This window comes from Osmerus eperlanus, chromosome 12 (genome assembly GCF_963692335.1).
Source record: "Osmerus eperlanus chromosome 12, fOsmEpe2.1, whole genome shotgun sequence".
Lineage (NCBI taxonomy): Eukaryota > Metazoa > Chordata > Actinopteri > Osmeriformes > Osmeridae > Osmerus > Osmerus eperlanus.
Window position 1 is genome coordinate 8,047,505 of NC_085029.1, and position 15,765 is coordinate 8,063,269.

General features: G+C 50.3%; 1 protein-coding gene across 5 annotated transcripts in view; it reads left to right on the forward strand.

Moving 5' to 3' along the window:
* caskin2 (CASK interacting protein 2) overlaps window positions 1-15,765 on the forward strand; it is a 29,361-nt gene that overhangs the window by 5,288 nt on the left and 8,308 nt on the right. The window contains exons 1-14 of one of the 5 annotated variants that reach the window (XM_062475552.1): window positions 4,298-4,550; window positions 4,989-5,040; window positions 6,899-6,996; window positions 7,211-7,356; window positions 8,107-8,202; window positions 9,385-9,515; window positions 10,583-10,691; window positions 10,864-10,972; window positions 11,208-11,302; window positions 12,061-12,178; window positions 13,130-13,258; window positions 13,720-13,812; window positions 14,360-14,487; window positions 14,801-14,879. In XM_062475552.1, the coding sequence (XP_062331536.1) occupies window positions 4,520-4,550; window positions 4,989-5,040; window positions 6,899-6,996; window positions 7,211-7,356; window positions 8,107-8,202; window positions 9,385-9,515; window positions 10,583-10,691; window positions 10,864-10,972; window positions 11,208-11,302; window positions 12,061-12,178; window positions 13,130-13,258; window positions 13,720-13,812; window positions 14,360-14,487; window positions 14,801-14,879 (1,414 nt within the window). In that variant the 5' untranslated portion in view covers window positions 4,298-4,519. Of the gene's footprint in view, window positions 1-4,297; window positions 4,551-4,988; window positions 5,041-6,898; window positions 6,997-7,210; window positions 7,357-8,106; window positions 8,203-9,384; window positions 9,516-10,582; window positions 10,692-10,863; window positions 10,973-11,207; window positions 11,303-12,060; window positions 12,179-13,129; window positions 13,259-13,719; window positions 13,813-14,359; window positions 14,488-14,800; window positions 14,880-15,765 lie in introns of those variants that run through there. The other 4 variants (XM_062475550.1, XM_062475551.1, XM_062475553.1 and 1 more) reach the window with 4 other exon arrangements.

Consider the following 15,765-nt stretch of genomic DNA (forward strand, 5'->3'; position numbering starts at 1 on the left):
CCCAGGACAGATGGGCGGCCTGTCGGGGATTGTCTAGGAATGTACTGAAGCACTTCAGAGTGTGTGAGATAATGTCATCTAATCCACCACAGCGTAACCTAATCCAGAATGAATGGCCTTTTTCCAGCGCCTCCAGCACTCCTCTTCTTCTCTACTCCAAACCATTCCTCTCCTCTATCTTCTCCTCCGTTCCTCTCCCTGTATCCTCTCCTCCTCTCCTCTGTCCTCTCCTTCATTCCTCTCCTCTCATCCTCTCACCCTCTCCCCTCATCCTCTCCTCCATCCTCGACCTCATTCCTCTCCCGGCAACCTCTCCGTTATTCCTCTGTCTGCATCCTCTCCTCTATCCCCTCCTCTCCTCCTCCTGTCCTCTATTCCTCTATCCTCGCCTCCTCTTCTCCATTCGCCTCTTGTCTTTTCCTCCTCTCCTCTCTACGCCCTATTCCCCTTCTCCATTCTTCTCATCCACTCTCCTCTCCTCCTCTCCTCCTGTCCTCTATCTCTACTGAGTGGGGATCTGGTTGGTTGACAGAGCTGAAGCGAGGTCAGTCTGCAGGGGGGGCTGGGGGGGGGGGGGGGCTGTCTGCGGTGATGACTTATGTTGGGGCTGTTTGTGCACGGGTGGATGGATGGACGGATGGACGGACGGAGAGGGAGGGAGGGAGGGAAGAATGGAGGGAGAAAGGGAGGGAGGGATGAAGGGAGAGAGGCAGGGATGGTAGGGTGGATGGAGGGATGTAGAGATCAAGATAATGTCACTGGATAAATAGGTACCTTGTTGATTTATATGAGGCTGGTGTGTTTGGAGGTTAAGGTTGCATTCTCACAGATGTATGCTGTTCATGTGTGTGTGTGTTAGTGTTGTAGACTGTATGTGTGTGTGTGTGTGTGTGTGTGTGTGTGTGTGTGTGCTGCTTGTGTGTGTGTGAGCCTAACGGCATGAGGACTGGTTAGTCTGCTGTGCAGGGCCCTATTGACGCTGATTAAATTTCCACATTAGTGCAGTCCTCTGTGAGTGTGTGTGTGTGTGTATTGACCTGCTGTTGAACACCCTCCTGTCAGCGCTGCGGGCTACACTCTATAGGCTATCTGGCTCATCATGTAGAGGACCTCTGAGCTTGACCTACGACCTCTCAGGTCACTGCGCTATTTGGCTGCAGTGACCTCAGCATCACAGGAAATGGACTGTTGACGTGTTCCTGTAGTTTGTAATGGGTTTTATGTCCCTGTAGTTTGTAATGGGTTTTATGTCCCTGTAGTTTGTAATGGGTTTTATGTCCCTGTAGTTTCGTTTTCTTTGTTTACTTTTGGGGTGGTTGTTTACTTAACTTTTAGTGATGAGTCTCATTTGGACCACTAACGTACTTTAGCACAGCCATAATGACACAAAACACACATGTGCCATCACACACATCCACACACACACACACACACACACACACACACACACACACACACACACACACACACACACACACACACCATACACACAGACATACAACCACACACACACACACACACAGACATGCACCCATATGACAGGAGAGGACAGATGACCTCATTCTGTCCCAGTAATGATGAACTTACTGTAATACAGTCTGTCTCCCAGTATGATAAACGTACTGTAATACAGTCTGTCCTGGTCTGCAACCACACACAACAGCAACCCCTCATTATAGTCTAAACATGAGCCATGAAGGGATGTCTGTGCGACGGGGAGTAATTGTGTGTGTGTGTGATCTAGACGTCTGTAAGATGAAGAGGTTGTGTGTGTTTCTGTGAGCGTGTTCTGACAGGATCCATAGGAGGCCTGCCTGTGGTTCCACCCAGCCGAGACACAAGCAGAGGTACCTCTCCAGAACCCTGCTCTGTGGGTTCTCCTGCTGCTGGAACATGTAGAACTCGGCTCTGGGTTCTCCTGGGGCTGGATAATGTAGAGGGGCTTTTTAAACCACATGAAAGCCATCTGTAACCCTTAGATGGGTTTGAGATTGAAGGTATCTGTTTATCTGTGCATGTTCCAGAGAAAACAAGCATAGACGTTAACCCTGTGTGTGTGTGGTCTCTCTCTTCCACTCTCTCACTACGTATCCTGGCATCTCCCTCCAAAACAACAACAACACAGAGAACGTCCATGACGGAAGCATTCTGGAATCTTATTCTAGAACTCTCCAGCTTCCAGAGGTAGAATGGAGGGCGAGGTGTTTTCCGTCAGAGGGCCCTGGTTTACATGGTGTTTTACATGGCTGGTAAACAAGCCAGCTAGCTGCAGAATGGTATGCAAAGCCCTCGACCCGACAGCCTCGGCTCAGAATAGTTATGTAACCCCAAACCTCCAGGTGTGTTTACCCTGCGCTAATCTTCCGTCTTGGAGGAACGCTCCACAACACACAGACGTGCACACACACACATACACACACACCTCCCAGGTAATACGCACATATGTACCGGATCACACATTTACACACCAACATATACACACATGCACCGGCACACACAATACACACACACACAAAAGGTGTATACACACACGCGCAAACTAGACAGCCTTTATTCTCTACAAAGCGAGTGCAGGGACATATTGAGTGTATCTGTGACCTAATTGGCACAGATGCAACCGCAGAAAAGCTCTATTCATTTCACCCAGGCAGCCGAGTCAGGCAGGATCTGAGGCCTGCTGGTGTGTTGGGATTTGTGCTGACTCCACGACAGGGAAGAAAGACGCCGGAACACCTCCAATATGAGGGACACAGCTGGGCTCAAACAATATCTGGAGTGTGTTTGTTTGTGTGTGTGTGTGTGTGTGCGTGCGCGTGTGTTGTAGGCACTCTATTAATCCCAGAGGAGAAATTGCAGTGTCACAGCAGGAAATATCAAGAAATACAATAAAAGTTTTTTTTTTAAGTATCTATTTAATGCATTAGACACACAGTACTTTAACTAATAACAAGTACAGTATGCAATACTGGAACTGTTTCAAAATATTTGTTGTGGTGCAAGAAATTGGGTACAGTGAGAGAGGATAGAGGGGGGAAGAGATAGAGAGACCTTTAGTTGAGATGATTTCATTGAAGCCAAATGAGGCTTGACTGGTTTGGATTTCAGTGTCTCGTTCAGTAAATGTACCTGGTGCCAACTTTCCCTGTTGTAGCCAATGTTTGTGTGAAAGGTAGCTAGCTGCAGGCTGTGTTTGTGTGGATGTATATGTGTGTGTGTGTGTGTTCATCCAAAAAATAGACCCTTAGGTTATGATAAATGACTGTTATTTTGTTTTCGCATGTAATGCATTGCAAGTATTCAGCAGTCATTTTGGTTGTGTGGGGGCACTGCAGGGGGAAAATCACGTACACACACACGCACGCACGCACAGAGCCTCCACGTCAAACTACCAGTAATTTAATCTTGTCTTTTGCCCACTAGGTTTTCAAATGGAAACTTACTGTTTTCACACAGGCGAAGGGAGGAGTAAAAGAGAGGGAAGGAGAGAAAGAATGAAAGAAAGAAAGGGGGAGGAGCTTTGCAGAGAATAGAGAAAGGGTGTATTGCCAGAGTGTAAGATAGATAGCCATTGAGAAAGAGAGATGGAGGGAGAGACAGTGGGCCAGGGTGGTGGGTGTGCTATGTCTGGAATGTTCTCTCGTGTTGGAACTAGAACTCCTTCAGTGTGTGTTCCCTCTGTCACTGGGTCTGATCAGACCCTACTCACATGCAGGCCAGGGCCCATCTTTGTCTGTGTATCGCTCTGCATGTGTGTGTGTTTGTGTGTGTTGCTCTGCATGTCTGTCTTTATGTGTGTGTGTGTGTGTATTTGCATGTCGGTGCGTATTTTGTGTACGTGTGTGTATTTGCATGTCTGTGTGTAAGTTTGTGTGTGTGAGTCACCACAGCATCATAGTCTTATCATCCATGACTGTGAAACTGTGGCATTCCGTCTTCTATTCATCAACTGATTCAGCAGCTAAAGGTGAGCTTGTCCGGGTGTAGCTTTGAACCATGATCCGTCTATTCACACTGTAGCAGACGGGAAACACTGGTGTCTGAACCATCAATATCTAGCTGTTTATCCCACTCTGCTGAAACACTCTTTCTCTCTCTGTCTCTCTTTCTCTCTCTCTGTGTCTCTCTCTCTGTGTCTCTCTCTCTCTCTCAAACACACACACACACCAGACAGTGGGATAGATTGATCCCAGAGAATGGGTCAGTGTGGTCCAGCAGGGTTAGGTCATCCATGCCTGGGAGGAAACAGCTCTCTTGACCTCCGGGTGGGAGAGAGAGAGAAGGGAGACGGAGATGGAGAGGGAGAGAGAAAGCGGCAGAGACAGAGAGAGCGAGAGAGCTCGTACCTACCCAGCGTCCGTCCCCAGTCAGAGAAGCCTGGATCTGGGGGTACGACATCAGGAAAGGCCCCTGGGTCTGTCTGGAGCCTGGAGGAGAAGGGATGTCTGCAGGCTGGGATGAGGGGATTGTAATGAGGAGGGGAGTGTGATAGAGGAATGGAGTGAAGGAGCAGAGAGGGGACATGGGGCAGGCAGCAGTGTGTCTGTGGCAAGGTGAGTAAGCATCTCGGAAGTGTGTTTGTTTTGAGACGTTCGTTACCTGGGATGGAGGACCCCGTCACGGGGGGTTAGTTCGAGAGGCGCGCCGTCTAGATGGGGAGCTTGCCGGTGTGCTGTCTGGATGTCTGTTGTGAAGGCGCATGTGTGTACATGAGTGTTTGTGGACGAGAGGGGCGGGTTGTCTTCATCTGAGTGTTTGTTGGGAAGCGTGATGACAAGAGGGAGGAGAGGAACAAGCGAGTTCTTGCTGTGATAACGGAGAGATCCTGTCATGATGGAAGGCTGTGATGAAAATACAAATATGCCACCGAACCCTAAAGTTCTTTTTCCATCTTCCCCTCCCTCCCTCCCTCCCTCCCTCCCTCCCTCCCTCCCTCCCTCCCTCCCTCCCTCCCTCCCTCCCTCCCTCCCTCCCTCCCTTTGTTTTTTCAGAGTTGCTGGGTTCCACCAAGAGACTGAATGTCAACTACCAAGACCCAGATGGGTAAGAATGTGTGTGTGTGTGTGTAGGGCAAGGATGTGTGGTGTTGGTTTGTGTGTGTGTGTGGCAGGGATGTCATGTTTCTTTGCACAAGTGTGGGAGGGTGTCAGGGTGTGTGTTTGTGCCAACTGGTAAGACAGACTTGTGTGTTCATGTTTGCATAGTTGAGGTTTGTCTCTCAGTGGAACAGGAGGAATGTTTGGGACGGGTGTCTCTCCACATCAGGCTGACTGACAGACAGGGTGCTCCTTCTCTAGTGGGGCTGTAGAAAACGCACAACCTGCCTCTCATCACTATCAGTGATGCTGTCTTAGCTGCAGCTTACTCACTACCAAGACATGTGCATGTTCTCCCTTCTCCCATGCCAGGTGTGTGTGTGTGTATGGTGACTGTGTGTGTGTTGTTGACATTTGTGTGTGGATGCATGGTCACTCCAGTGAGTGGGAGGTGAGAAACGATATGGGTGTTGAAGGCCTGTCCAATGGTCTGTGTGTGTGTGATATGTGATAGCTGCACTGAAAGCCTGCAGACATAGGAGGTGAGCAAACGGCCTCCAGTCACTGAGTCAACACCTGGAGTGTGTGTGTGTTTCAGAGTGTGTATTCCGGAGTGTGTGTGTGTGTATGTCAGTGTGTGTGTGTCCTAGAGTGTGTGTTCTGGAACACCTGAGAGGTTCTAGCTGTAGAATGTCCATGCCACTCTAGAACACTACCAAGTGCTAGCTGTGGACTAAGCCAGTATCGTTGACAGTAGACTTTCCTGTGTGTCTGTGTCATTGTCAGCCTCTCGGCCTGTTGACTGTCTCAGTTCAGTTTGACGGGTTCACTTCTGGACAGAAGACAGAAGTTGGCATCCTTGCTGTATACCTACAGGCTGAACATACATCACCTCACTGCCTGGCTGGCTGCCTGGCTGGCTGCCTGGCTGGCTGCCTGGCTGGCTGTCTGACTGGCTGTCTGACTGGCTGGCTGTCTGACTGCCTGCTTCTCTGCCTGTCTCTCTCACACACACACAATTCAGGGAGAATGTTACCATGAATAGACTTGTCCTCCTCTACTGCTGTGTGCTGGTGTTAGCAGGCTAGCAGCCTAGCAGCTTAATCTAGCAGGCTAGCAGCCTAGCAGCTTAATCTAGCGGGATCCAGTTGACTGGGTGGTAATTGAAGTGCTGGGTGGTTGTCGTATCACTGTCTCTGAAACTGCTGGCCCTCACAGAACTGGCTCTGATCTCCATCACCAGGGACATACACACACACACACACACTCTGACATTAATACACATTTATGTATTAATGCATTAAATGACACACACCCATGAACACATGAACTCACATTAACACACACACAGTTACGCATATGCATTTACTCACATTTAAACACACACTTCAAGGACACAGACATAGAGCGTCAGTGCCAGGGAGGGTACTGTACAGCTTCTGCTGCTAGCCCAGGGTGGTTAGTCTGGCTTAGCTTCTGCTGCTGGCCCTGGGTTTGTTGACTAGGGTTAGCTCCTAGTGATAGCTCAGCTTGTGAACTGCCAGGGCTAACATGGATTTATGGCTTTAATTTGTCCCTCTACTACAACCTGCCAGACCCCAGGAGACACACACACACACACACACACAAAGCACACACACACAACTATACACACTAGCTGTCTACCTTGGGGTTTGATGAAGGCTCTCCTCTTGTAAAATCGTCTGAGTGATTTACACCTCACCTTCTAAATGTCTGCCCCTCTCTCTCTCCTTCTCTCTCTCTCTTTTCTTTTTTCTCTGTCTACTGTCTCACACACTTTCTGTCTCCTGTCTCTCCTTCTCTTCTCCCTCCCACCCTCTCCCTCCCTCCCTGTCTCTCTCCAGGTTGTCATCCCTCCATCATGCAGCCCTGACAGGGACTGTAGAGCTGCTGTCTGTGCTGCTGGAGGCCCAGGCCACTGTGGACATCAAGGACAGCAACGGTGAGACAGTTATAGAGACAGTTGTCCTGAGACAGTGAATAGACAGTGTAGAGAGAGTGAAGGGACAGTGAAGAGACAGTGAAGAGACAGTGAAGAGACAGTGAAGAGACAGTATAGAGACTGTATACAGACTGTATACAGACTGTATAGAGACAGTGAAGAGACAGTGAAGAGACAGTGTAGTCATCCATTGTGTGTGTGTGTGTGTCCCCAGGCATGCGTCCCCTGCACTACGCCGCCTGGCAGGGGAGGCCTGACTCTGTCCTGCTGCTGCTGAGGGCTGGAGCTGCCGTCAACACGACCGCACACGACGGCCAGGTCCCCCTGCACCTGTCTGCTCAGTACGGACACTACGAGGTGGTGAGGACACACACACATTATATAAACACTTATATATATATATATACACAGACATACACATGCATACATACTATGTGATAACACGCATCAATAAACATCCTACCAGACCGCATCTCACCTGGACAGGTCTGTAGAGCATGTTTGAAGGACTGAAGTGCCGTCACCCCAGTCAGAGAGCTCTGCTCCTGTGGCCCAGCTCTTTGTCCTCTAACAATGCCAACACGCTGGACTCTCTCTGGGGGCCCTGTGTGTGTGTGTGTGTGCGTGTGTGTGTGTGTGAACCCAGGTGGAGACGCCACGCACACAAACATTCTTCCTCCCTCTCTCTTTTCTCCTTTTGGAATGTGTCATCGGATACACACACACAGAGACACACACACCTCGCCTAATGGCGTCACACAATCTACACAGGGTTTTCCTGCCCTCTGCTTTTACAGAGTCTGACCCCCGGACACAGTGTGTGTGTGTGTGTGTGTGTGTGTGTGGTGACGATGATGAGCTACTCTTAAGTTACAGTTTGTTTACATGCACCACGCCGTCTCCTCTCTTCCTCAAAATCTCCTTCATGCCTGCTCTCTGTGCTCTCCCTCTGCCTCTCTCTCCCACCTCTCTCTCTCTCCCACCCCTCTCTCTCTCTCTCCCACCCCTCTCTCTCTCTCTCTCCCACCCACCCACCCCTCTCTCTCTCTCTCTCTCTCTCTCTCTCTCTCTCTCTCTCTCTCTCTCTCTCTCTCTCTCCCACTCCTTCAGTCTGAGATGCTGTTGCAGCACCAGTCTAACCCCTGTCTGCTCAACAAGGCCAAGAAGACCCCTCTAGACCTGGCCTGTGAGTTCGGACGGCTCAAGGTGGGTCACTCGGCGCACGTGTGTGTGTGTACCTTATTTCATACCACGAGTTACATACATATTCAATGTAACTCATCAAAATACAGCGCAATGGTAAGTGTGTGAAGGTGGATTTCAGTGTGTGTGTGAGGACGTGTGTTTGTGTGAGAAAGTGTGTGTAAGGGGGTAAGTAGAAGTGTGTGATGTGGATTTCGGTGTATGGGAAAGTGTGACACAGTGTGGAGATACATTTCAGTGTGTGTGAGGGACTGTGTTTCAGTGTGTGTGTGAGGGAAGTGTGTGTGTGTGTGAGGGACTGTGTTTCAGTGTGTGTGTGAGGGAAGTGTGTGTGTGTGAGGGACTGTGTTTCAGTGTGTGTGTGAGGGAAGTGTGTGTGTGTGTGAGGGACTGTGTTTCAGTGTGTGTGTGAGGGAAGTGTGTGTGTGTGTGTGAGGGACTGTGTTTCAGTGTGTGTGTGAGGGAAGTGTGTGTGTGTGTGAGGGACTGTGTTTCAGTGTGTGTGTGAGGGAAGTGTGTGTGTGTGTGAGGGACTGTGTTTCAGTGTGTGTGTGAGGGAAGTGTGTGTGTGTGTGAGGGAAGTGTGTGTGAGAGTGTGGAGATTGTCATTTTGAATGTACTGTATATATATATGTGTGTGTGTGTGAGGGAGTGGGCAAGGGAGTGTGTGTGAGTGTGTGAGGGCCTTGTGATGGATACAGGGTTAGGCCCATGTGAAACAGCTCACCCAGCCTTGATTAACTACCATGCTAAAATAAGCCTGAAATGGCTTACACACACACACACACACACAAAGAATTGCACAGTGTTTTTTTCTGTCACCGTTGTAGCTAAGCCTGCTTGGAAAATGTATAGCTGCCCCTATTATTCAGATTTAGCTTGAATGGAGCACACACATATATACACACACACACCCACACACACACACCCACACACACACACAGTAAGGCTTCTCATGTGTGTTTAATCTTCTGGTCCTCTGGGTGCAGTGTGGTAGAGAATAGCTATGGGCTCGGCCTTTCAGGGTGTGTGTGAGTGTGTGTGTGAGCAGTTCGACAGGGCTGTTTCATACATCCTGTTTCTTATCTGTATCAAGTGTTTAGATGCTGGTTGTGTGATATAATGTGGTTAATAAAATGTTTTGGCCTCCTCTCTCCTCTTTCCATCCCTCCCTCCCTCTCTAAGGTGGCTCAGCTGTTGCTGAGCAGTAACATGGTGTCAGCGCTGTTGGAGGGGGAGGGGCATGATGGGTTAGACTCCGCCCCCAACACACCGCTTCACCTGGCCGCCAAGAACGGACACAAAGACATCATCAGGTCTGAGGAGGCTCTCCCTCTGTCTCCCTCTGTCTCTCTCTGTCTCTCTCTGTCTCTCTCTGTCTCTCTCGTTCTCTCTCTGTCTCTCTCTCTCTGTCTCCCTCTCTCTCTCTCCCTGTATCTCTCTCTGTATCTCTCTGTCTCTCTCTTCTTCTCCCTCTCTCTCTGTCGCCGTCCCTCTCACTCCCTCTTCTGTCTGTCACTGTATTTCTGTCTTTCTTTGTTTCTGCTTCTGTCTCTTTCTCGCTGTATTTCTCTGCAGCTGTTGCCAACTCCTCATTCCCCTGCCAAATATTCGACTAGTTTCTGTTTGTGTGTCGGTTTGTGTGTATGTGTGCGTGTGTGAACAACCCCACCCTAACCCTCTGACACGCTGTTTATTGTTCCCGTCCCTGCTGAGATAGAACATTCCTAGGATCATCTCGGATCGTTCCCTGACCGAGAACCCACATAGAGAACCATGTGGTCCTTATGGAGCGCCGATAGAGAGCCATGAGTTTGCAGGAGAAGAGGGAGAGAGGAGGAGAGATTAGCAAGCGAAAGGATAGTAAAAGAGGGGAGAGGGGAGAAGAGGAGAGGAGAGGAGAGGAGGGGAGGGGAGGGTAGAAGAGGGATTGAAATGGGAGGGGAGGAGAGGAGAGAAGAGTGTGAAAAGAGAGCTGAGGAGAGAGAGTGTGAAAGGAGAGAGAGCTCAACTCAGCTCAGACCAGCATGATTACTGTACAGATGACTGTGCTGAGCTAAGGAGAGAGAGAGACTAACCCTTTCTGCTGGCTATAAGTGCATAGTCAGGACCTCTCCGTTACTAATCCTCCTCTCCTCCTCTCTTCTCCTCTCCTCTCCTCTCCTCTCCACCCCCCCTCACCCCTCCATGCCAGTCATTCCCCAGTTTGATCCCAGACCAGAGCACAGCTGTCTGCATAGCACATCCTGCAGCTGCCCCTGTCTGAATCTGGGAGCACCCTGTTAGTGTGGGACTTAGAGTTGTGTGTGTGTGTGTTCTTCTAGGGACCATATGTATGGGTGGAGATGTGAACCAACCAATGTGTGTGTGTGTGTGTGTTCAGGTTGCTGCTGAAGGCCGGTATTGACATCAACAGAGCCACCAAATCGGGCACGTCTCTGCACGAGGCTGCCCTCTATGGCAAGACGGAGGTAGTGCGGCTGCTGCTGGACGTAAGAACCACCGACATCCACGCCTCACACCAGGTCTCCAACGGCTCACTAGACACGTTCTAGAACTGCTGTTCTAGAATATTCTGGAGCAGCATTCTGTGATGTATGTGTGTGCGAGTATGTGTCGGGGTGTGTGTGTGTGTGTGTACAGTAACACTGTGTGTCTCTGCAGGGGGGCATTAATGTGAATGTGCGTAACACGTACAACCAGACAGCCCTGGACATGGTTAACCAGTTCACCACCTCCTCCGCCAGCAGGGACATCAAGATGCTGCTACGAGGTGACACACGAGCACACTACAGTACTGTAGCACACTAGCACACTACAATACTAAAGCGCACTACTGTAGCACACTACAGAACTGTAGCACACTAGCTAACACAAACAAACTCAAGTAGCAAGCTGCTTTCAGCTCACCCCTCTGCTGTTGACTTATCCTGCCCTCCCTCTCACTGTCTCTCTCTCTCTGTCTCACTGTGTTTCTCTCTCTCTCTGTCACCCTCCCTCCTCTCCAGAAGCGTCAGGATCTATCATGGTGAGAGCAGTGAAGGACTACTGGAACCTTCACGACCCCACGGCCCTCAACCTGCGAGCTGGAGACCTTATCATGGTACACCACACACTGCCTGACTGCCTGTCTATCTGTCTGTCTGTCTGTCTGTCTGTCTGTCTGCCTGTCTGCCAGTCTAGAGTGTCCTGTCTAGAGTGGTAGTGTGTGTGTGTGTGTGTGTGTGTGAGGGGGGGCAGGGGAACAGGTAGAGACTCGCTTAGGGACTGTGTCATTATACCACTCATCCTCCAAATATGTTAGCTCACATTTACAGGTGTGTGTACATTTGTCTTCACATTGTTTTGCTTGTGTGTGTGTTTGAGTTTGGTTGTTTGAGTGTGTGTATATTTGTGTGTGATAGTTTGTCACTTTTCTTGTCATCCATACATCCTGTGTGTGTGTGTGTGTGTGTGTGTGAGAGAGAGAGTGTGTGTGTCTGTGTGTGTTTGCATGTCTATGTGTATTGTGTGTTTACGTGTGTGTGTGTGTGTGTGTAAATGTGTACATACATGCTTATGTGTGTCTAGGTAGTTATATGTGTGTGTTGTGTGTCTACGTGTGTGTGTGTGTGTACGTGCATGTCTCTATGAATGTGTGTACGTGCATGTCTTGTCTGGCCCTGAGGCTACATACACACTGTTCACACCAGAGCAGCTCTGCTGCAGCTGCAGCTTCTATCAGACGGCTAACAGGAGGAGCGCTCATGCAGGCGTGTGATTGGCTGGGATCAGCCACGCTCCTGGATCACGCATGTGAGTGATTTGGTTGGGATCAGCCACGCCCCTGGATCACGCAAGCGTGTGATTGGTTGATTGCAGGTTCTGGAGCAGCAAACGGATGGGAAGTGGAAAGGTCATATCCATGACAACCAGAGAGGGATGGATCGGGTCGGCTACTTCCCTCCTTCTGTGGTGGAGGTGATCAGCAAGAGAGCAGGTACCCACACACACACACACATACACAGACATACATTCACACATATACACATACATATACACACACTCACACACAAACATACACGCACACACAGATATACACACACTCACTCACACACCCAAAGTCAGTTTGACGTAAAGGTCTCAGTGCCATATTTATCTCAACAGTAGAGTAGCCCTGTGGGCTGTCCTAACCAGTAGGCCCAACTCAGCTGCAACACACACTCTCATAACTAGCACACACTCATAGCTAACACACACTCTCATAGCAAACACACACTCTGCTGTGGACCACACACGCTCAACTACTAAGTCACGCAACACACGCAAACTACACACACGCACCCCCCCCACCCCACACACACAGGGTAATAGGATTACCAGGACCACATTGGGAAGTGTCAGCTTGGTTCTAATTCCCAAAGAGTCTGTGGTAGGATACTGCTCTGTGTGTGTGTATGTGAGTGAGTGTGTGTGTGTGGGTGAGTGAGGGTATGTGTGTGTTAGTGTGTGTGTGAGGGTGTGTGTCTGTGCTGGGTGATAATGTCACTAGTGTCAGCATACAGAGACAGTCACACACAGAGGCAATGTAATCCCTCTCCAGCAGTAGTGCTGCACACACACACACACTCACACACACACACACACACACACACACACACACACACAGTTACCCATTCAGACACACTTACTGCCCGAATGTAAGACCGGGAAGCCTCCATACATAATAATCTGCCTTTGTCAGTATCCATGGAGACAGGCAGGGTAATAAACTGTATTGTTATGTGCTACTTTTATAGACGCATACTTTGAAGTCCAGTTTGACAGTTGGTAGTTAAACATGCACGCTACCGACACACACAGGCACATACACACATACACTCACACACATACGGGCATACACAAGTACACACACACTCTTCACCTTGTGTCAATCTCCCCTCCTCCACAGGGGGCACTCTTTCCCGCCAAGTCTCGTTGCCAAGTCAACGGCAGAACTTCCTGTCCAGAGTTCCTCCCTCAAGCATTTGCCCTGCCCCCCAGACTGACGACTCTTACACCCTCTACTATGAACACACAGGTACACAAGTACACACACACTCACATGGATATACTTTGGACTACTTTAAAGTGCGCTGGTATGTGATGGTTTATCATCTACATCAGGGGTGTTCAATCCTGGTCCTCGAGAGCCCCTGTCCTGCATGTTTTAGATGTTTCCCTGCTCCAGCACACCTGATTCAAATGAATGGGTTGTTATCAAGCTCTGTGGAAGACGGGTAATGACCATTCATTTGAATCAGGTGTGCTGGAGCAGGGAAACATCTAAAACATGCAGGACAGGGGCTCTCGAGGACCAGGATTGAACACCCCTGATCTACATCAACACCAGCAGACACTCTGGGGAGCTTCTTCACCCCCTCCACCCCAGCTTCAACCCCCCCCCCCGGCTGTGTACGTGACCTTTGATCATGGCTGTCCCTGTGGCCTTGCGCCCCTCTCTCTCCACCCGGAGTCCTGAAGCATGTGTGTGTTTGCTAGGTGATCCTCCTGGCAGTGCCCTCCTCCCAGCTAGCCATGCTAGCTCAGCTAGCTGCACTCAGGACATATGGGTCCTCAGGACCTCCCCCACTGGTAAGAGTGTGTGACCCCCCCCCCCTCCCCCCCCCATAGGACCCCCCTCATTCCCCCCTCCCGTAAGACCCTCCCCCCTGCTCTGATATATCCCTCCCTCTAGGTAACCCCTCCCTACACACACCCAGCATCCCTCCTCTGCTGTGGCTCCTCCCACCCCACCTCCCCTCCTCCACCTCTCCCCCAGCCCCGTCCGTCCTCCCAGACTCTCGGTTCCACACTGGTGAGGGTGTGTGAGTTCGCGTCACACACACTGGTGAGGGTGTGTGTGATCCCTGTGTCATCAAGATATAACTTGATAGGTGTGATGAGTGTTGTGTAGACTAGACCCCCCCCCACACACACACACACACACAAAATGCCTCCCTGTTCTTGTAACACTCCGGTAGGCAAACAGACCTCACTTCCTGTCTCAGTTTCCAGTGGAACCCACAGAGACCTGCTGTTCCCATGACACTCTCAGTTCCAAACACCTGCTCACACACCTGCCTGTCTTGTCTCTCCCTCTCCTCTCCTCTCCTACCTCACCCCCCCCCCCCCCCTCCAGGAGACAGGAGCAGTGTGGGCAGTACAGGAAGTGTGTCCAGCAGTCGCAGCGCGGGCAGCGGTCAGAGCTCAGAGAGCGGGCAGCCCGCCCCCCTCCGCCAGACCCCCGGAGCCCACGACACCGGCAAGGTACAAAACAGGCCACACACACACACTCACGTGCATAAACATGCTCACACACACACACACTCACATATATGTGCTCAGACACATACACACGCGTATGTAAACCCGCACGCTTATACATGCATACATACATGTAGGTGTGTACCTCTTTGTTGATCAAGGGTTTACTAACTGTGAAGTCTGCTATAACTGTCTGCGTGGAAGCAGGCCATATCTGAGTCTTAAAGCAGGTCAACTAGATGGAGTCATTTGACTTGGTAATGCTGTTAATGAGGACTTTGCTCTCATGGCGCTCTTTGCTGGACTCGGTGTGTAGCTGGCGCCCTCTAGTGGTGGGACAGGAGAACTGCTGATGCCTGCTAGTCAAGACCACAGCACACACGGTGGACCCACAGGTTAGACAACCACACACACACATACACACGCACACACACACACACATGTACATACACACAGGGATAGACGTGGAGAGAGGTGTAGAGGGAGGGATAGAGGTGTAGAGGGAGGGATAGAGGTGTAGAGGGAGGGATAGAGGTGTAGAGGGAGGGAGAGAAAAGCTTCTAAGCTGAAGCTGTGGTTTCTGCTGAGTAAGAACCTGGGTGAGGCCTCTTATTGTGAGGCAGGAACTGCTACCAGGTTTTAGCCTCGGGTGGGAGGGGGAGGGGGAGTGGGAGGGGGAGTGGGTGGGTGGGTGGGAGGGAGTGAGAGAGTGAGGGAGGGTTAAGGAGTTAGTTGAAGTATGGGAGTGGTGGAGGAAGATATAATGAGTGAATAACAGACAGGAGAGAGAGAAACATCAGTCAGAAAAAACCAGAACAACACAGTCAGGGAGAGAGAGAGATAGTCACACTGAGAGTGCGAGAGAGAATCACTCACACAGAAGGAGAGGAAAATAGAGAGAGGGATAGAGAGAGAGATAAGATATAAACAGTCCTCTGAGGTCTTGAGTCACTCACAGATCTTCGGTGAGAGAGAGAGAGAGAGAGAGAGAGAGAGAGAGAGAGAGAGAGAGAGAGAGAGAGAGAGAGAGAGAGAGAGAGAGAGAGAGAGAGAGAGAGAGAGGTCGTAAGCAGAGATGAGATGTCAAAGCGGGGCGCCTCTCCTCGTCCTGAAGGGTAAGAGCCCGACTTTTATCTCAAACACTTGATTTCATTTATTTTAAGGAATGCTTGCTGGGATTGTGTGTTCATATGGGTGAGATGTGTTGGCCAGGAGAGAAGGGGGTGTGAGTCGGACAGGGAGGAGTTGTTTCTCTGTTTGGATAAGAGTTCTGCTTTTATG